We start from the raw sequence: 22931 nt of genomic DNA on the forward strand, positions 1-22931 counted from the left end.
TTTGTTTTAGGTGGAGTGACTAAATCCATGAAGTAAAAATATAATAATTATCATTATATTGTAATATATCACTATCCTCCTTTGATTACATTCACTGTCGTAAAGACGAGTACAGTATAAAAGTGTAAATATTTATTTATTTGGTTTAATTTCATATAAAGGATTGTATTTCCTAACAAAGGTTAATGATACTTCCATAATTTTGTGTCTAAAAGATGATCTAAAATCAAATGAACAAGCAATAATCAAAATACAAGATTGAATTGTAATTTCAGGTTGAATTTTTTCTAGTTTTTTTACTATTTCGGGATTATGTTATTGTATTTTATTTTATTTTAAGACATATACGACCAGGAGTTGTATGAATCTTTGCTTTTATTTGTAAACCTAATAGAAGTTTGGTATATTTAAGAAGCGTTATGTTTACCTTTTAGTGTAAGGATAGTATTATATTTTGGTGCTACTTCTGAATTTTATGTAAAAATATATTTACCACTAATTCTTAACCAGCATAGTATGCGAATGTGAGAATATATATTTGCAAAGTAGAAGATAATATATAATTTTAAAATGAATCATTTTAAGCCAAATGCACAATCTAGTTAATGTTGGTTCATTATTTGTCACTAATCTAGTCATTTTATGTTTAGTTTGTGCACATATTTTATATTATTTTGATTTAATAAAATTATGTTTGATGTGTTAGAAGTTTTTGTTTAATAATTTGCCCTTAGTCATAATATTAGGTCTCTTGGACATAAAAATGTAACCATGATAAAATATTGGTTTATCCTCCATGAGTATGCAGGATTTCCGTTACTGTTGATTTAACAAAATTCATGAAAAAGAAGAAGGTAATACCCTGTGTCATGGAATAAAGGACTATGTACAATAGTTGGCTAAACGTTTTTTTTTTAGTCAGTCTATCATTTTAGTTGAAAATATAACCTAACAAATTAGTGAATTAAGTGGAACATCAGAGCCACGACTTACAATGTATTTTGGATTCTGTGAGACTTTCTAAAAATTTGCTTTTATAGTCTTTGGACTATTTAATACTCTTGTACATCGTCAAATTGTTGTATGGGTTGTGGCCTTAGACATTATGAGACTTGGACACATTATATCTTAATTGGGTTTTAGTCATTAGGACCTTTTTCTAAAATATATATATGGAAATGATGACACTAGTTTTGTAGTCTAGATGTGTATTGTATGGCATTTCTGTTTGTTCTGTATGAAAATTGTCCTAGTCAGTCTGAGGAGTCCCTAAACTAAACATACAACTAAAATAACTTATTTCTAAACTTGTAGTATTAAGGAATACTAACAAATTATTCCGTTAAGTAACTGTGAAAAAGTAAGAATAAAAAAATAATATTTATTGAAAATACAAAACATGGTCTGATAAAATTAAGTATTGTATCGATAAATATCAATTGGCAGTTTTTAAAACTATACATTGCTGTACAGTACAAGTAAAGTAAGTACCTTTCACAGAGGGACTAACATAATCTGGCTATAAAATTTATTTTATATACAATTACACAATTATACAATACTGATAACCCTATAAAAAAAATTTTAAAGAAAACTCATTGTCTATCTTATATTATAAACTGCATACAGCTAACTTAAAGTATAGATGTGCCCACTTCAGTAAGTTATCCAAAAGTCAATAGTATCACCTAACCTTATAACTATTCGTTTCTTTCAAGAACCCCAACTTTCCTTTGAACAAAACACTAATTTCAACGTCCAAGTCTCTTCCACTAATGAGGTTCGGAGACGCAGAGAATGTCCCGGATATTTCCTCCTCTGGTCGTATCATGATGAAGTCTCGCAAGTAGAAGATGGTTTGTTTCCAGTGAGTGTAATGACTCTCAGGGCCGGTGGAGAAGCCGAGAGGAACGTGACAACGGAGGAACTCTACGTCAAAGTAGACGACCAACGCGTGGACGTAGTCAGCTCGTAGAGCGTGGATAGAGAATGAAGCGGAGAACTTCATATCCTCCTCTGTGACTTTGTAAAGGTCGAATGTCTGGAGGGGAGTGGTCGTGGTCACTACCTGTAGGAGAATATATCGTGAGTAAAAAACCATTTTAATTTTCTATGAGTTTTTAACCAGATTAAGATAATTTAGAGCCCCTCTAAAAAGACAACCTTGTATTAAATTCAATTTAGAATTTATTTATAATTTTATCAGGAACCATTGAGGAGAGGAACTTAAATATTATGGGTAGCTGAAACCTTTTACTGCTCGTATAGTATATTAAAGAAAATCGCCGGTAACAAAGCTTCTCGAGTTATATCATTATATGCTGACTTCACCTTACATTCATAACCTGCATAAAATACGCATGGTGGTGTGCGTTGCTGTCTCTAAATAATGTAATAACAATGGTTTTAAACAACAGAAATACAAATACATCATCTGGGATAAGACACTTATTTTCCTCCTAGCACAGCTCATTACATAGACATATTTTATTGACATAAAACGTTCTTTATAAAGTACATTTCATACATAAGAACAGGTGTTTCGCCATAGTGATGTATTTTATCAAGGCCACACTAAAAAAAACAGGCCGTAATGCTCGCCAAGCATGACGTCACGATAGAAGACGGCTATGACGTATAAGTACTTATTTATTTATTTTCCAATGAAAGATTAAAACAACTGCTGATCACAAACGGCAGACATTACGTCATTGCCATCCTCTATCGTGACATCATGCTGGACGAGCATTACGGCCTGTTTTTTTAGTGTGGCCTTGATTTTATGCTAAAATTAATAGTTAAAATAAATAAAATATACTCATGTATGATATCAGAGAATTTTTATCTGCACTATAGGGTTCCCCAAAAATTTGTCAAGAGAAACGAAGCATTATCAATTATTTTATCTTTTAATTGAAATCATTCACTGCAACTATACTATTAACTAGTTTCAACTTACGTTTTTCTTATCCACAATGTCAACTATGGGCTCTGACATGGCTACTTGACCAACAACGCTCATGTTGAAGCCGTAGACGTCGTTCCACCAGAGTATCTTATCTTGTTTGTAGAGACTGTCCTCGATGGCTGTCAGGTAGATGGTGGCTCTGTCAGGAAACATGACACCTCCAGGCTTCAGCCACTTGTCCCGTGCGAAGATTACTGTCGACAACATCGACTCAAACAGAAGGCAGTAGCTGGAACAGGATCAAATGTTAGGTAAAATTTGTTATGATGATTGATACGTGAGGTAGTGAATTGTTGGACTATACTAGGTACTGAAAGGTTGATTTAAGTATGACTAGGCATGAAGAAAGATTTAATGCAGATGTGGTGAGTATAAAGTAGAAATGGCAAGACTAAGATGGTTGGACTTGCGAGAAGAGAGAATTCCTAGGCAAAAAGGACTTGATGATGGAGAGTGTGTGGAGGACAGAATGTAGTAAGAGGGATGTGGAGAAAAGCAGAGTAAGATAGCAGATAGTGGAGAGAGAAGGCCTGAAGAAGATATTACCTCTTTTATTACATTCAATTGCATAAAATGGACCCTCGATTACATCATTGCATTGAGACGAGGACCCAATATGCTGCATATTTTAATCTGAATGTGAGAGTAGAATTAAGTGAGAAGCCTTGTGTAACTTTTTGTGGAAGACTAGACATTTCTTTAGCCCGGACCATTAATTGAAGAACTGATGATCAAGAACGTCTTGGTCTCGTTTTGATCCATCAACAACTTCTCAATTTTCGATTAAACTGGCTACCTTTTGTTCACCAGGCGAGCTTTATAACTTCTCAGCTACTCTGGCTACCTAGCTATTCTGGTTATTTCATGCATAGTGTAATGATTTATTTTACCACTCACCCCATCCATTCAGAAATGATGACATCAACATTAGTAATCCCATCAGGAAGTTCAACCTCTTCTACTTTACCCCGCACAATTGTAATTGTGTCAGACATATTGTTATCCTTCACAATCTTCTCGCTGAGCTCTGCAATCGTCGAGCACTCTATGCCTATCACTCGCTTTGCTCCTGCTTTTGCTGCAAATAGGGAGAGGATTCCTAACCCCGATCCAATGTCCAAGACTGTTTTCCCCTAAAGTATATAAAATATGCATTAGTTTAGTAATAACTTGGTTGACTAATGTTTCCGTGAAAAATGTTAATTAATGAACACATTAGTTCAGTAGTGTTGTTGAGCCAGACAAGATATTAGTTCAGTTAGTTATTACATAGACAAATAGAATAAATACAGACTGTCAAAGAAAGGTTCCACGATGTGCCGCCAGAGCGTGCTCAAAATTCGTCCATAAGCTGCCATCATCGACTCACCGTCTGCTACCAGCACTAACCCTTGCTAACAAAATGCTACCAATATATCAGACCCACTTTTCAATATGAGTAAAGTACAAAATTCTGAAATCCTGTAATTTTAACGGAAAATCCTATGTTTTTTGTAAATCCCCAGAAATTTTTAAAATAACGGAACAAACTCCTACTTCCCGGAATCTGGGGGATCCTCCAGAAGTTGGCAACCCTGGCTCCAACTACCAACTTGTCATGGCAACTCTCGCTAGTGCTTGACGCTGCAGCAGTGTGCGCGGAAAATACACGGCACTCCTAGCGGTGGATGACGGAATATATGCTACCCGCAGCACTGTTGTTGGTCTATTTAATTCTTTTGTCTATGTTTATAAATTACTTAAAGAATCTTAAAATCTAAATTCAATCAAACCAACCTTGAAAAGATGAGGATTGTTCATGATTGCCATTCTATAAGTATTGGTTCGCACTCGATCTTTTATCATATCCTCGTGAATCCCAACATGAGCATAAGAATCAAAGTAATAATCTTTTGAGTTGACGTCGTAGTAGAACTCTGTAGGCTTTTGGTATTCCAAACATCTTTTATGGCAACTTTGGCGACAGGTTTCTTCTGCTCCTTCTGTTTTCTCTGCGTTTTTACTCTTTGCCTTTTCACGTTTCCTTTTTAAAAAAGGACATTCTTTTTCTTCTTCCCTCTCCGTATTTGTTGAGAGAGGACATGAATCTGGATCATCAGATATCTTACATTGCTCTTGTGAAAACCGTTGACTTTCTTCTTCACTCACGTCAGCTTGGATAGAAATTGCCTGGAAATGTTAAAAATACACCAAGGCTTAGAATATAATCGGTTATTGGCTTTAATGTTGATTAATAGTAGAATGCAGAACAGAAATAAGCACAATAAGCTTCGGTTTGCGTGCCAGGATCCTGAGTCTGCAGTATAGAAACTACAGATTTCTGAGGTGAAAAACGTTTTTGATTTTGTAATGCTTTTTTTATTTTATCAGAAAGAAATTTCATTATGCTACTGTACTTGATGTAAAAACACTATTATTAAACTGTTAGATTAATCATTATGAATCACTCACAATTAATTAATTAATCCATTTTTTGAAAGTGCTTTGGTAAACCGATGTACTAAAGCTCTAACATTTATTGTCTATTTTTGTTGTCATCCTGGTTCCCAAACTTGTTTAAATAAATGTAGGTTTACACTTTTCATCAAAGTTGGATCATTTTTGCTTGAGTTAATGTGCTGACAGACACATGTATAAATATACAATGTATTTATGCATTTAAATGGAGGGTGTTTTTAGCCTCTATCCTCTATGAACCTCAAAACTAAAAAGGTCTTACCATGATACCTATGGCAACCTATGGTCTTATTCCCTATGGGAAAATCGCTAAAACTAAAGAACACCAATTCTCAGAAAGAAATTTAATTCCCTACGATTTTAAAGTTTCAACCTGAACACTTCCAGAAGGGAACCAATAAAACAAAGCTATATATCGTACAAAACAAAAATCAAATATACACAATACTTACACTAAAAATAATCATGATTAACAATGAATGAAACATTGTTGTACACTAAATAAACACCACATTACATCAACTACTATCACACACATTGGATGTGGCAACTGATAGTTAGTGGTACCCAGACGATATTACACTTGCCTTATCAGATCTTTGGCTTTACTATATCTGGTAATTCAGAACATTGCTCTGGATCTTGCAGATTCTCATTTCTTATGAACAAAATCAATTAAGCAATCTTGAAAATAAATTAATTTCTGAAAGATTTCAAATTTACAAGAAAAACTGAATTTAGTAATTTTAATTTTTTTTAAATCTTCAATATACTTAGTAATATTACATTTTCTACACTATTGTTTACCTTCACCGCGATTGATAAAACGTGTATCATAACATATCAAATGATTTGATATGTAAAAAAAAAAAACATAAAGAAAAAACACTGTTCATGAAAGGTTTTAATTTTCAGTTATTTTTCAATTAATCAAATCAAATCATTATTTGACACAAAAAGTTTCATAAAATGCTTGAAGCAGTAACTGATGTCTCATGTTAATAATATAATCCACTTTATAATACAACCTTAATCCTTAATCCATTTGCACATAAATACTTAAATAAAATATTACCCCACCTTAAGTCAGCTCCGTAATCTATAATTCGATTTTGGCATATCTTAAAAGTAATATGGTCAATACATGCAGAAAAGTGTAAAAATTTAAGGAATCATATTTTGCATAATCTCTTTGAGGCGGTTGATGAGAAAACGATTCCTAAAGTCTTTGGTTCTCGCTGGGAAAGGAGCAATGTTGTAACCGTATACAGTTCACAGAGCCGAGTGTCTAATGGATGGACTGATACTCATATGGGTAACTTAATCTCTAAAGTTCAGATTTTCTAGCTTTCAAATAATTCACTGCCGAATTCGGTTGCTTCTTGAATTCTAGCTTAATCTCATGATTCATTCATTACTTCTCAAGCTATGAGCGGTGTCCACTTTTTTTTTAACAATTTTAAGTTTTGAGTTGCCAGGGCATAAAATAACATGTTAACTGGGAGACACAAGTGTAGCCCAGTGCTGAGATTTTGTCGCCCAGTGGCTATGGATGGTGCCGGCATATTTTTTTTAATGATTCAAATTTTAAATGTATTGGGATTTTAAAAGTATTCAAAAAATAACTTTGTGTAAATATTTCTAGAATTTGTTGGACGATTTACAAGCGAATATAATCAAAAAATTCATTACAAGATACGTAGAAATGTTTGATTTTCACTTTAATCCAAGCAAAATTTTTCCGGGGGTCCCCAGACCCCTTTTTTATGGGGCCCCACAGTAACCCCGGCTCCACTGTCGCCCAGTGGAAATCCCTTAAAATATGCTCTGGAGTTGACATGGATTTACACTTGGTTTCCTGGAATTCCTCCTGGTGACTGCTATCAGCTGAATATGTTTGTAATAGGCTAACTTACTCCGTACTACCTTCAAGCTGGAGAATTTTATTGTCAAGCAATGTTTGTGAAGAGCTTCATTATTATTTGATATAATGAATGAATGTATAACTAAATTTAAAAGTTCAAAAAGGCCAATTTATAATTAGTATATTTTCACGTACGAGGCGAAGCCGAGGACGGGAATAATGGAGCAAGTGCCGGATAATAACTTTCGGTACGAGTTATAAACGATACTTTTCATCACAACGCAAAAATACACAAACACAGATTAGCAGACCTCAGTACTGTAATATTACAACTATTTTATTTCTCAATTAATTTGATTAAACATCAAAATAAAATAAAATCTTTTAAAAGGAAACTTACGTATATTTCACAATAAATTTGGTTTAAACATGAAAATAAAGAATAAAACAACTTTTAACAATACATACAGCTGATTCAAATGATTAAATTAAACGGAGAATAAATGGAGAACTAATTGAGAGCGAGGGAAAATCAGCTGATCGATTTTCTCTCGCCCTAAATTAGAGATTGGGAACCGACTACTTTCATTGATGTCAGCTGTTATCGAAAATAGTCACTTTCGTTAGGAGTGATGAAAAAACTGTTTTAATCACAAGCGTTTTCTAAACAATGTTTCCATCATCAGGATGTGTTTAAACTGGTACAAAAAGTAAATATTTACAATAATAAATTAATTTAAAGTTAAGTTAAAACAGATGATGAAAAGGATATTAGAAAAATATATAAAAAAATAATCTTTTGAAATTTGGAAAAATAACTACATCCTAATTTTGGCTACATTGTATAGTTGACAAGAGACAACATGGCATGCTATAATATTCTAATTTAAGTTCTGAAGATCTAAATTCAATTTTCCAGACTTCCTTAACTAAATACACAGAATATATCACAGTATCTATAAATTAATATCACAGATTGAGATTGGCCGCATTAAATTAATTGTAAAAACATGAAAACACCAACATTAGACATACACAGTGTAAATTATTGATAACTGAGATAGAATTTGTAACAACTAACCGATGACAATGAAAAATAATACTTAATGTATGTAATCCTAATAACAATCAACAAAGATAAAACAGTTTATCAATCTGCAAAATTGATGACTTATAAAACTATATTTCCATGTTTAAAAAATTCTCTGGTACAGTAATAGTATATTTCATTACTAGGACCGAAAGCGGCATTTTCCGACGGGCCTCACACTGGAAAACCAAATTTCACGTGCGAGGCAAAGCCAAGCAGGTGAGAGTTATTTTCACGTACAAGGCGAAGCCGAGGACAAGAATAATGGAGCAAGTGTCGGGAAAAAGCTTTTGGTACGAGTTATGAACGATACTTTTCATCACGACGCAAAAATACACACATTCAGAATAACATATCTCAGTAGGATTGAAATAGTTTTAGACTACTCTTTATCATTGAAAATTACAACTTACATATATCCTACTAATATTATAAATGAGAAAGTTTGGATGTATGTATGTTAATGCCAGCTGAACCTAAAAACGTGTTAATTGTATAGTGTTTGAAAGACTAATTATTTATATGCTTTATAGTGACTGTAGGAACAATATAATGTGTAACACGAGTGCAAAAGGCCTTTGCTGCACTCGAGATCATTCCTACATTGCTCTCGTGTGCAGCAAAGTGCCACTTTGCTCACTAGTTACACAAATAACTATTGACAGTTGATTGCAGCCTACACTGCGGCAAATCAACCAGACTTTTGTTTCTGGTATTATAACTATGTACATCTTCACGTAACTACAACTATTTTAATTTTTCTTTATATTAACAAGACGATAAAATATATAAACATTAATAACAGTTAAAATACATGTGCATATAAATAGTGGTTTGCAATGAGCTTAGCCTATCCGATTTGGTAATAACCCTCATAGCCTTTTTTGAATGAGTAAAATTTCATGTCTGTTATATCTATAGGAGTTATATTATTAATAAAAACTATTAAGTAAATTGTGAAGGAAGTACCGTAGTAAAGTTTAGCAGAAAAGAGTGTGGGAACTGTCTGTGGCAATTAGATTAATGTATCTGTAATCAAAAATGCAGAGAAACAGGTCTACGTGTAGGGAGACTACTTTTATAAATCAAATCTCTTGAATTTATAAAATGTATTTATTGTTAAATCACATTCTATACTGTTGGTAATCCACAGAGCTGTCACCTAAAATATTAAAATATTGGACATGTTATTTGTAATGTCTAGCCTGACTGTAGCCATGCTTTAAACATGACAATTGTCAATGCATTTTTTGTAATGTCCAATGACAAATAAATATGGGGACAGCTCACTTACTCTACAGATCATAGACTATACGAGCTTTTTAAATAATATTGAAGGTTCACTTGCACTACAGGCTCGTATACTATACGAGCCTATCGAAAATAAAAAGTAAATGAAGACGGTTCACTTACTCTACAAATCATTGTGCCTATGAGCCTCGTGTATTATATTTAAAAATACAGTAGGAAGGTTCGCTTACTCTACAGATCATAGTGACTATGAGCCAAGCTTACGAATTATTTGATAATTCAGGAATCGGCTCGTATAGTATACGAGCCAAAATAATGAATAATATAAATTATAGGAATAGGCTCGTATACTATACGAGCCTGCAGAAAAATATTAGATGGCTCACTTACACTACAGATCATTGGCACAATGATCCGTAGAGTAAGTGAACCCTCTTCAAAATATTAGATGGCTCACTTACTCTACGGCTCATTTAGCTACTCGTTGCGCGGTTTGCGTTCGTGAAACTCTAGGCGCTATGCCCGGCTTCGACTGCTGCGACTGCCTACGTGTGTATTGCATCACCTCAATTATTTATTAAAACGAAATAAATATGTATGCACAAGTAAATTTATTACATTTTTGGACTGAATACTTTAAAAATGGAGGGAGCATGACTTTTATGTTTAATTAAATTAAACGTTATAGAATAAAACATATTTTGACTAATATCAGGTTATACAATACACACTTGTATGATCCAGATACAGAGCTACAGACAAAACCTGTGGTCCGATTTAGATTAAATTTTGTATCTGGATTTATCAACGAGTCACTAATTTTTTAAGCACGGGTTGAGAAATAATGGCAAAAATTTATAAAAACAGTTCACCAGATTAGAATATTTCTCAGTTACTGTGAGTTGCAAAAAAAGTGTATACAGAAGCATTTGTGTACACAGAAAATATAGAGGACTAGATGTATACAGAAGATATATTAAAATACAATACGCACACAACTATCAACGTTTACATATGTAAAATTAATGAATTTGTTGTATTGAGTATTTTTAACATTATGACGAAGCCTTAACAAAACATATTTTTTTTAAGGAGTTCTAGGGTGTTAAACTATATTGTATTTATCTTTTGTGGAAGATTCTGTCCACGATTTATGATTGCTAACAATTTAATACAAAGATTTAAGTCTCTGTACGTGAAGACTAAAAACACGAAACAAACTTTAAAGTGATAGAAAAGATTTAATTGCTCAGGAGCTGGCGTTTGATACCTTTTGGGAATAAAAATAGCCTCTACTTCAAATGTAAGGTATACATGGTGAGGTAGCCTCTGGATCACTAAATTTAAGCTAAATGGTTTAAGTTACCTGGCTTCGTCAAGTGATCCTTCTTCAGTAATACACTACTATAGTTTCGGACTTGAAAATAAGTCCATCTTCAGGTTAACAAAAACGTCAAATCTAACCAATTTGACGTTTTCTGAAGATGGACTGATTTTCAAGTCCGAAACTATAGTAGTGTAGGCCTAATACTGAAGAAGGATCACTTGACGAAGCCAGGTAACTTAAACCATTTAGCTTAAAGGTATACAAGTTGGTTTCACACCAACATTTCATGCACATATAAAATCTATATAATTAATACGCGAACACGAAGTTTGTCGGTTGAATCCTCCACCATTTCTTAACCGATTTTATCCACTGACGTCTCATTGGAAAGAGCGTGTTGCGTAGATTTGCAAACTGGCCTACAATTTTTGAAAAAGTCCCTTGGCCTCTGCCACAGTGGCTTTTTAAGTTCACATGTTATCCTTACGAAGAACATAATATTGTTTACATCAGCTGTTTAATTTAATTGTGTTCTTTGTTTTTCAATTCAACGAAACACATTGGTTACATTAACTGATTTTGTGGAAATTAAATATCTATCTATATATTAATTTGAAACTGTTTTTCTTTGTCATAGCTATTCTGAGAGAACGGCTGGGCGTAGAAACTCGGTAGAGGTGTCTAAAGAAAGGTCTTGGTCTGTAGATGAGCCATCAAAAGAGAAACATTGTGAATTCCCTTGGGGCTCTGCCCCAGTGGCCTTTGAATTCCCATCCCATGTTATTCTTATGGAGGGAAACGGGGTTTTTGTCACAGCTAATTTGAGAGAACGGCTGGGCGTAAAAACTTGGTAGGGGTCTCTAAAGAAAGGTCTTGGTTTGTAGATGAGCCATCAAAAGAGGAACGAGGTAAATTCCCTTGGGGCTCTGCCCCAGAAGCCTTTAAAGTTGCCTCTTCAGATTTGTTTACATTACGACCATATGCATAATTCTACACTACTTTTTAATGAAACAGCTGTTAATATTTAAATTGTGATTTATTGAATTTGTCAAAATGGAGTACAAGTATGTGTAATGGGTTTTTCTGATTTTAAAATGGATTTTCTTCTGCATCGTGTCATGTTTTGCAATATAATGTTCTATTACCAAATCAGTGGAAAATCCTAATATCACATTAACTCTTAAAATTATTTCTTTTGGAGTTAACTTATATCTATTGTATGGGTTGGTTTCTGCCTTTTTTACCACTTCTTGGAGATTGTACGTAGGTGATATTCGTTGGCATATTGCATCTGTAGACAAAACTTGGGTTGGTGTAATTATTAGAATGGAAAAGAGCGAGAAATCCTGAACAATTTGATATAGGCTAAAAATAAAACTGAATTAACACTGTGCTACATTTCTTGAGCAATCCTTGAAATACCGATTTGCAAACAATGAAAACATAGAAAAAGCCACAGAACAGAACCAAGTAGAAGAAATAGAAATAATGTTTTTTTTTACACTAAAAATACTAAAAAAACTAGATCAGCTTTTTGAAAAAAGATAAGATATTTACAAAAGATTTTGATTATATCTAACTGTTGTGTAGATCGTGAGTATTTCCATAATCTTTGAGTCACCTGTAATGCTTCGCAATTGCTCGAATTCGAGCAACAGGTACACTAGTCTATATATTAATTACGAAAGCCGATTCTTTGCGTCAAAATTGTGGGCGACTGGGTAGTCGTAGAACGACGGGAGAGGGTTCAAATTAAAGGTCTCGATCCCGTGACGGCGGGAAAAATAGTGAAATTTCCCAAATTTTAACACAAAATTAGATATAACCTTTGACTTAGTCAATAATATAACCTAAAATGTTCTCCCTAAGAATAGCATTAGAAGCCATTTGTCTGTTGATTTTTGTTTACCTCAATACAGCTGATCGTGATTTATCATTAAGCCAGTAAGCAATATTACATTTGGATTTAACTCATTTGCCAGTAAATTCTGCAATGTACTGTATACTATATAAAACCAGGGATGACGTTACCTACAATTGAGACTTTTTTCGTTATGTCTTAGAATGTTGAAATTAATTTTACTCTGCAATTTGCAAATTTGTGTATTTGTATGTAAATTAGCCAAGTGCATGAAATTTAGTAGAATCGTGGGAGATGGTTAAAATCAAAGTAAATGGAAGTAGAATGGCTGAAACATTTAAGCTTTGATTTTTTTAAACATATGTTCACGAAGTTTACAAAATTATTTTACTTTAATTACATTTCTTCACATTTGTAGGTTATTGTTGTGCTGAAGGAATGTTTAACATGAAATAGCCCCATTGACTAAATAATCAACGATGCAAGATTAGTTAGAAAACTTCTGTTTTGTTTTTATTTCAAAACATATATTGAAAATTTATTCAAAACTTTTGTTTTAAATTTCATAACATTTAATTTGACACGTAATTGTAGTGTTTAATCTATACTTTGTATCGAGTGGAATAACCTTAACAGTTACTCTAGAGAATAACCTGGGAATAAAATTTGAAATAGGTTTGTACAGGCAATACATATATTCCTTTCATTAATTACTATAACAAATTCCAATGGGCGGAAAAATAAAATTGTTTGGAGTAGATTTTAACCAGGTATCTACTGTCTGTTGCTCCAAGGAAAAAAGGTTAAAATAATATAGCCCAACATGCATTGTATAATTATATATATACAATCTATATCTATATATAAAGCCAAAAGTACCCATGAACTTTTGAGAAAACTACAAGTCACACCCCCATAAACCATATACTTAAAATGTTCGTCATGACGAGAAACCTTGCGCAAAATTATCCATTATTTCATAAACTGCCCTTAAAGGTCGTAATTGCTTTCCAAGGAAACATAGGAAAGTCATAGAACGCCACCAAGTAGCAGAAATCGAGATTTTTTAAAAATATTATCATCCTATATAAAAGAAGAACACCTACAATATGAAGATTCCCACAAACAATGAACAAGGATGTTATCGGAAGTGCTACTATTTTGTAGGAAACACGGACTTAACTTTATGATGATTTGCAAAGGAAACCCCTCTAAGACCGAATTAAACTGGTACGGCAAGGACATTATATATGTTTTCATAAAAGACAAGTGAATTTAAAATAATATGACTACATCCAAGAAACCTTAATAAAACTTGCATTGAAGGATTCGCATTATTCACATTCAAGGGAAACAAAAACCCATCTGAACAACATTAGGCCTTACAATTCTGCATATTTTCAGGTAAATATAACTTACGTTATGACAGTAACTAGCCGAATTAATGCCAATTGAGGCAAATAAAATTGTGACAGAGAGGTTATGCAGAAAATCAGGCAGTTCTTAAGTACCTATTGTAAACAAAATTGTATCTCTATAAAAAAATTACTGAAATTTGTAAACGTACTGGTGACAATGGGTAGTACTATGCTGACTACGTTATCATTGACGAAGATCAACATGGACTACCTAATGGTGCTATAAGTGGGAAATATTTATAGAATACACTAGCAACCAGATCAGCTTTTGAAAAATGGTAAAATATTTACAAGAAATGTTTAGGCTATTATATGGAAATGTTAGGTAACTTCCATCTATGAGTTTAGTCTTTTAAACTCATCGGAAATTATTACTTTTATTCGTTTTTAAATAAGTTAATAATTGTTTTTAAATAACTACCTACTTTACTTGTTTGCAATTGCTCGATTTAGAGCAACATGTACACTAGTCGTTAATTATACTAGCACATTTTTGACGTGAGATAATAGCACGTTTGAAAAACAATGCTAATGACATCAATACACACAGTAGGAATTTATTCGATAAGAAAACTCCTTAAACGATCTATTTTTAGCCTTTAAATACTATCCTGTGTACGCCACTATCTGCCCTGTATTTTGCTCATTTTCTTTAAGCTGCCTCTACCCTAATCACTAATTCAACTGAACAAAGTAAAAATATGTGTGTTATAACATTTTGGATCTATGGTATTGCGTTTTAAGCCATAATAAAAGCTAAAATACAATTTAAGAGTGTTACTGAGAGAAAGTCACGCGACCCTGTAATTTTTCTACCTTTTTTCTATCCCACCAACACATCTTACGCTAGTTCTAGCCCGTAACAGTTGAACACAATATTTCAGGCAAGTCCTAGATCGTACTAAGAAATAATGTACAGACAAAACTCTAATTTTATTTATATAGAAGATGTCTCGTGTTCACATAATCTCTCAGTGAGCTGATAATTTGTTACTTAGTAATGCTATCATACTTCATTTAAATATTGATATCAGTAAACCAAACTATGAACATTGGTTTTTATATGTAATTGTTTTGGCAGAGCTTTGCTACTGCTAAAAAAAAGAAGTTTCCCTACTTCTATTTATTTCAAACTAATTAATAAAACAAATAATAAATAAACATGCCTTTATTTATCAAGCCGTTCTCTCAAATTAGTTGAGACAAAGTTTGACATTAAACATTTATGCATTCGCCTATTGGGTCTGATGATGATTGGAGTGTCCAATCGAAATCGATCACCACTTACCATCGTTTTTGTATATTTACCGTCTTGTGAGTAACAGTATAAGCGTAAATATATGTTTTAAGTGTTATAAGACGTTTCTTTTATTTACTTTCCATTAAACATTTCGAATCCTCCATGTTAAACTTGGTGTGTAATAATATCAAATGTTAACAAAAATATCTTATGGTACTCCTTATATATAATACGTGAAGGTGATTTCTACGAAACACTACTCCTCCGTTAATAATGGATGGATTTTTAACTAGGTGGCGTTCGCAGAGGCATCCACAAAATTGAGCGCAGTCATCAAGGGTTTATATTATATTGTTTTGGTCATACTGCAGTAATACCAGTCGTTTTAATGCATGCGTTGCGGGTCTAAAGTAGCATTTTTACTCTTTAGGAAGTAAAAATAGTTTTTATCCTCTATGGAGTAAAAATCAGCTGTTGTCAACTCAGTTGTAAAATACTATTATAAACGATTGCATGTATCGAAATATGTATCGATTCGTGCTTCGTAATTATTTTAACCTAAACCTACAGTCTCTTCCCATAGTGTTTTAGCATTGCATTAATCCATTCCCACACTCAACACGCTCACCTTTACTACTTCCTTCACCACCCCCTACGTCGTGGACCTATTTCCCTCTCTTCCCATTGCATTTTAGGATTGCAGATACATTAATGTAATTGCCAAAGACAGTTCCCACACTCTGCACTGCAAGCCTTACTACTTCCTTCACCATTTCCTACGTCATAGACTTGTTTCCTTCACTTCTCATAGCATTTTTGGATTAAAGATACATCAATCTAACAGCCATAGACTCCCTCATTTTTGGACCGATTTTGATGATTAAAGTGTAAAAAAAATTGTCCTGATCTGTAGTTTTGCAAAGTGTTTTTTAATTTTTGAAATCTTTATTAGTTTGGGCAGGATTATTCATCAAAGTTAGGTTTTCTCCCATAAGATTAACATGGAGGAATCTAAATATTTAATTGGAAACTTTGTGTCCACTAATTCGAGAGAACGGCTGGGCGTAGAAACTTGGTAGAGGTGTCCAAATAAAGGTCTTGGTCTGTAGACGAGTTATCAAAAGAAAAACTAAGTAAATTCCCTTAGGGCTCTGCCCCAGAAGCCTTTAAAGATCCCTCCACAGATTTGTAGATAATACTTTTTAATGAAACAGCTGTTAATTTTTAAATTGTATTTTAAACAACACACATTTATTAGGAGTTACTGAACTGTCCAAAAGAAGTATTTGCAAAGTTATTTTCTGTTTTTAATAGCTATTTCTATTTACTTTACAAGTGTAGTAAGAGCGTTTTTACATCACGCAGGTAAAGGTTGTGCAACGAGCGGAAGCGAGTTGCATAATTTACCTAAGTGATGTATAAACACGCTCTTGCGTAACGTGTAACGTACAAGATTTTACCTGACCCGACAATGTAGTGTGCTGCTCCTAGTATATCGAGCTCTAAATATTTGCGTTACCAACGGAAGCGCAAACAATGGCATTGTTTCCTATTGTACAAGCCTTCGAGCGCCCGGTTGGCGGTTTTTTGCTGTGTCTACTCACTACTGCTTGATTTCATCGCAGAGGCGCAGTGTGCGTGTTGTTAAGCGTCACAAAAATGCAAATACCCCATTTATATTATTGAGCGAAGCACTTATAATTTTGTGCTTATTTTTGAGCCTATATGTATTTTAATTTATAAAGGCATTCTGCACATCCACAGGAAACTATCTTTCTAACAGTATGCGTAGATTTTCCCTGCGATGCACATAAGCTGAGAAAAAAGGTTTTAAAGCATACTAGCTGTTACCCACGGGCTTCACCCCGTTTTAACCCATAAGTAAGAAAATTATTGATTGGTTAAGTTAAACTTGAATAAACAAAACAGAATACAGAAATACAAACAAATAATTACACCTGATTTTAATAAGGAAATACATTGAAAGAATAACATACAAATAAGGACAGCTGAGGTTTTTTTAACATTATGTATAAGGAAAGTTCCCTTTGGAAAGCAATTACGACCTTAAAGGGTGATTTATGAAATAATGGATAGTTTTGCGCAAGGTTTTTCTCGTCATGACGAACATTTTAAGTTTATGGTTTATAGGGGTATGACTTGTAGTTTTCTCAAAAGTTCATGGGTACTTTTGGCTTTATATATAGATTTCTGCTTGCCTATTAATATATACTAGGTGAAACCCGTCGAAATCGACGATTACTTCCAAGGTTTACGCTAATTCATCTAACTGCGATAAATTGAGTGAATAGCATTGTTTAAAGAGTAATAAATGTAAAAACAATAATGATATTAATTGATTTAGTTACAAAAATGGTTGATCATTCAATAATTAAAATATTTCCATTGCCGTACGTCATCGGAGTTATTATTAGTATGTTAACTGGTATCTCTTCTTTTGGAAGAACCTTTAAATAGTATTAAAATCATATTGGTGGATCTTTTGTAGTTAAACACTTCCGCGATTTCATCAGTGTAATGCAGATTAATCTATGATTTTATTTGAGAAAAAATATCTGCTTGTTGAGAAGACACGTTCTAACTTCAAAGGGAGTTTTCCTTCGTCACAACGCGTCAGTTCTTATCGTACTTCTGTTCAACAAATAACCCTCCAGCATAGTTTTGAAAAATTGGTTGTGGGGTTACTGTTAAAGCTGGAATTGCGTGACATGGGGGATGGCAGTTAGCTGTCTCAGCCTTATCATTTTCATAAAGTTGTCAATATAATCTCTCGACGGAATGTTAGGTGTAGTGGAATGTACTTGAAGTGAAGTTGGCTTTTATTCTAGAACTTTTAGGGACCTCCTTGTTTAAATGGTCGCGCAGCTTCATTGGCAACAAATAATGCAAATAACATAGCAATTTAACATTTCCAAAAATAAAAATAAGTACTGTAAATTGGCTGTTACGTTAATATCGACGTTTACATGCATTGTTAATCAACGTATCTTATAAAGGATGATGTGATCTAAATTAAAAGGAATATGACCTTTACGTCACGACAGTAGCTGCTTAAATAGTACTTACTCTTTATGCTATTGTTTACAGCCAAAATGTCGTGTTATTTTCAATTTTGTTACCAACCCAGTGGGCCACGGTCCGTAATATAGGCCACTGCAAATAATTCAAGATAGGTATACCATTTTAGGCAAGGTTTCTGTGTTGAATGAATAAATCAAAGTAACCTCTCTGAAAAGTCTGCAGTAAATTGAAGTTTTCCAGCTTAATGACTTTCTAAATCATACACATATTTCTACATAAATATTGTAAAATGTTTTATCCAGTTGCTCTAAACTATTATTAATTTAACAAAATATGGACACGGCTCATATGGGCAACGTGTCCTTTTGCACTTGTATTATTGTATATTGTATAACACAATCGAAGATTTGTCCAACGTTTGAAAACATGTATGACAATAATTTCATTAACCTATGATGATCTGTCTAGAATAATATCATTGATAGTCAAAGATAATATGATAAAATATAGACAAAAGTAGTGAAAAAGGCAGACAGCAACCCGTACAATAGATATAAGATAGTTCAATAAGAAATGATTGAAAGAGTTACTGTGATAAAAGGATTTTTAACTGATTTCGTAATGAAACGTTATATTGAAAAACATGACATGATACAGAAGAAAATTAATTTTACCTAACCCGCCATGTTAAACTTCCCTATCCTAAGCGTGATGTATACAACTTCCTTACTTCTCGAGTGATGTAAAGTATCAAAAACTCACTCGGTGATGTAATGAAACCCATTTAAATAACATTTAGTGATTAACTTAAAAAATATACATCTATGGAGCCAACGACGTTCAACGCTAGAAATCAGCTGTGCTCTTGAATTTTATTGTTATGTTTTGAAGAATTTTCCTAACCTAGCTTTTGTTTGTAAATGAACGTTACTGTTAGAAGATGAGTGAAATGGATAATGATTAATATTGTTCGTAACCTCCTGTATATTGTCGGGTCAGGTAAAATCTTGTACGTTAGCGTGTTTATACATCACTTAGGTAAATTATGCAACTCGCTTCCGCTCGTTGCACAACCTTCACCTGCGTGATGTAAAAACGCTCTTACTAGGCCTACCCTTGTAAAGTAAATAGCTACAAGCTGCTATACCCGTGCTTTGCAACGGGAAGAAAATGTGACCTAGAGAGCTATTAAAGTGGTGCTGATGTGTGTTTTAAAATGCAGCAACTCTATGATTTAGTTTGAAAATATAAACTGATTTAAAAGCGCAAACAGCGTAAACCTACTTACTTTCAAACCCCTACTTTTGATGTTAATAGATCCCTAAGAATATGGCAACATACCTTAGCATACTTTAGCAATACCCTTCATGAATAACATGTTTAACCATAATCCTTCAATTTTAGTCAAGCCTCTTGACATGTAGCTTACTCTTAAATTAAAAAATGAAACTTTGAGCAATACTTTACAAAACGTATACAACCTCACTAACCATCCTCAATCTACATTCACAACACCAACGTCTTTTTCGAGTAAATAAACAAACACCAGTTCATTGTACATACCAGCTGTTTCATTAACTAAATTAAATTAAATCATTTAAACATTGAAAGCATGCCAGGCGTAGCCCTTTGGAAATCAGCCTGTGGGGCAGCGCCCTCAGGGAATTCGTCCATTTCAATACTTTTCGGCAAATCTACACACTCTAAGCTTCATTTTGATGTGCCATATGCCTATATTTTCATTTGGTAAATGACCTTAACCGTTTACATAAAACTTGATTGTATCACTTTAATAATATAATAGATTACAAACAGAAAATAACATTGCAAATACTTCTTTTGGACAGTTCAATAACTCCTAATAAATGTGTGTTGTTTAAAATACAGTTTAAAAATTAACAGCTGTTTCATTAAAAAGTATTATCCACATGACCAAAATGTAAACAAATCTGTGGAGGGATCTTTAAAGGCTTCTGGGGCAGAGCCCTAAGGGAATTTACTTAGTTTTTCTTTTGATAACTCATCTACAGACCAAAACCTTTATTTGGACACCTCTACCAAGTTTCTACGCCTAGCCGTTCTCTCGAATTAGTGGACACAAAGTTTCCAATTAAATATTTAGATTCCTCCATGTTAATCTTATGGGAGAAAACCTAACTTTGATGAATAATCCTGCCCAAACTAATAAAGATTTCAAAAATTTAAAAACACTTTGCAAAACTACAGATCAGGCCATTTTTTTTACACTTTATTCATTAAAATCGAAATTCAATCTATGCCTGACTTGTTCTCAGCCAGGTCTTTGCCCATGTGAACGTGACTTGAACTTGAGATCTTGCGATCATCTTTACTTTTCATTTCTATGAGGGGTCAGCGAACGTTTTGTATTGTTCATGAGTTTGTAAAGAAAATGATTTAATAATTTACATTTTTAATTTTCATATGTTTATAAGGGCATTTAACAACTGCGCAATTAATAAGTACTGTAAACCATATTACTGTAAAAGGCCGGTCTTTATAAATTATATAGTTCTAAAAGAAATTTCTATTTGACCTCTTTGTCACAAAAACATACTTCTTTGTATAATGATTGTTATGTAAATGCAGTTGTCATCGTAATTTACAATTATTGATCTGTCTAAGTGTTATTTTTTCAATAAATGTAAATACCTTGTTTGGTAAACAAAGGATGTAATTGAATCTGTAAGTTAAGACAAGTATGCGAAAACTACAGTTTTCCATTAGCTCAAGCCTAAATTATATTGTATGTAATCTAGCTTGTTATATTTCGTTATTTTGTCACGTAAAAACATTTAAATTATGTATGATGTATAAATATAAAAAAATTTAACAACAAATCCATTTGAAAGTAAAGTTTAGACATTGGTACGGTCGACATTGGTACATTATCATTGGCGAAAATGCTCATGCACATTAACATTATTGCGGCTATGTGTTTAAGTTGTAACATGGTTTAGTTTCATATAGAAATTTGAGAAAATAATTTTTATTTTATTTTTTGTTGTAATGATTTGAAATTAAAGTTTTACATTTACAATAGTCAAGAGTAGCCTGCAGTAGCAAGACTTCTTGATAAGAAAGCTCTGGAAGCTTCCTTATCACCTGGTCCAGTGCATGTGCTGGCCAGAGTAGGGGTAGAAGGTTCCAGAACTGAGATATCTTATATAAGGGAGCTGCTTCCATGTGGGGTTGTTAGTTCAAGAGTGTAGATGTACAGTGTCCAGACCTGGGGTGAATTTTCTGCAGCCTACTCAATGAGTAGTAAGTTTATTTTATTTTTTTATGTTATTTTAATTCATTCACTTTTATCCCTCCCTCTCTGCTAATTATTGTAATAACAAGAAAGACCATAGATGTTTTCTTATTAGATATTTAACTTTTCTTTCAATTAATTAGTAAAAGATGTAAATATAAAATGCACCTTTTTATTCTTTTAGAATTTATTTAATAGAGTTAAATTTGGATCTAAAAATAATAAATGCTAATTAAAGTAAAGTTTTTAAAGTTTCTAGAAAAGTTTAGCAATTGTAGATTTTATTTCATTCAGGAAGAAATTAATGTAACCTAATTTAATTTCGAAGGATTTTAATTCAATTGTTTAGCTTTTCAATTTAAAGAAGTTTGAAACATTAAAGAAATATGTATTTGTATTGTAGACAGATAAGCTAGGAACGGGTTTGTTTGTTCACAGGGCTCAAGTGTGTACCAGTGATTAATGGTTTTAAAATGTCCCATAAAAAATATTAGCCGAATGTTTTAAATTTGTTGATTTTAGCGAATTTCCCTATAGGGAAGTAGCTATTACCGTAGGTCTCATGGTAAGACTTAGGCCCGGGACCGATTTACTTTTTCATTTTGATGTCCCCAGAGGCCAAAAACACCATTCGTTCAAATTTTTATATATGTATATATATATAGATATGTATATATATATAGATTTATATATATATATATATGTGTCCGTAAACACGATAACTTGAGTAATTTTTATCCGAAATTTGGTTTGAAGGTGTAAGGCGGGATAAACTTGAATGAGTTCGCGATCCAGCATGATCGGACCATGGGAACAGGGTTTTATGGGGGGTTTTATGGGGTAAAAATTGGTTTTTCTCACTTTTGACCCTCAAAACACAAAATTTCCCAATTTTTCTCTAAACCTTCTTAAAGAGCTTAAAAAACAAACAATTCAGTATATCAAAGTGTTTTTGTACGGTTATTGGTTACGGAGAAAACTAAAAAAATGGTAAATTTAAAATTCCCATGTTATTCTTATGGAGAATATTGTAAAATGTTGTAGTTTGCTTGTTTATGGATATATTTTGATCAAACTTGGCAAATTTATTTATTTTATAGTAAGCTATCAATATTTTACTAAAAGCACACTTTATTAGT

The 22931-nt window shown here is 33.0% G+C and overlaps 1 protein-coding gene across 1 annotated transcript; it reads right to left on the reverse strand.

Moving 5' to 3' along the window:
• Positions 1-1420: 1420 nt before the first annotated feature.
• Positions 1421-5965, reverse strand: LOC128985988 (protein arginine N-methyltransferase 1-like). Its single transcript, XM_054406030.1, has 5 exons — positions 5878-5965; positions 4745-5137; positions 3866-4101; positions 2960-3197; positions 1421-2068 (listed from the first exon to the last, which is right to left on the reverse strand). Exons 1-5 carry the CDS (start codon positions 5911-5913, stop codon positions 1685-1687), a joined length of 1287 nt encoding a protein of 428 aa, XP_054262005.1. The 5' UTR covers positions 5914-5965; the 3' UTR covers positions 1421-1684.
• Positions 5966-22931: the final 16966 nt, after the last annotated feature.

Source organism: Macrosteles quadrilineatus, unplaced genomic scaffold (genome assembly GCF_028750875.1).
Source record: "Macrosteles quadrilineatus isolate MER2022 unplaced genomic scaffold, UCM_ALF_1.0 Scaffold_2__2_contigs__length_208266976, whole genome shotgun sequence".
NCBI classification, from domain to species: Eukaryota; Metazoa; Arthropoda; class Insecta; order Hemiptera; family Cicadellidae; genus Macrosteles; species Macrosteles quadrilineatus.

Coding starts and splice junctions, on each gene's coding strand:
- LOC128985988 (XM_054406030.1), bottom strand. CDS start 5,913: ATGTTTCATTCATTGTTAATCATGATTATTTTTAGT. Junction 5,138..5,877: donor TAATCATGATTATTTTTAGT/GTAAGTATTGTG, acceptor TAACATTTCCAG/GCAATTTCTATCCAAGCTGA. Junction 2,069..2,959: donor ACATTGTGGATAAGAAAAAC/GTAAGTTGAAAC, acceptor ATTCTCCTACAG/GTAGTGACCACGACCACTCC.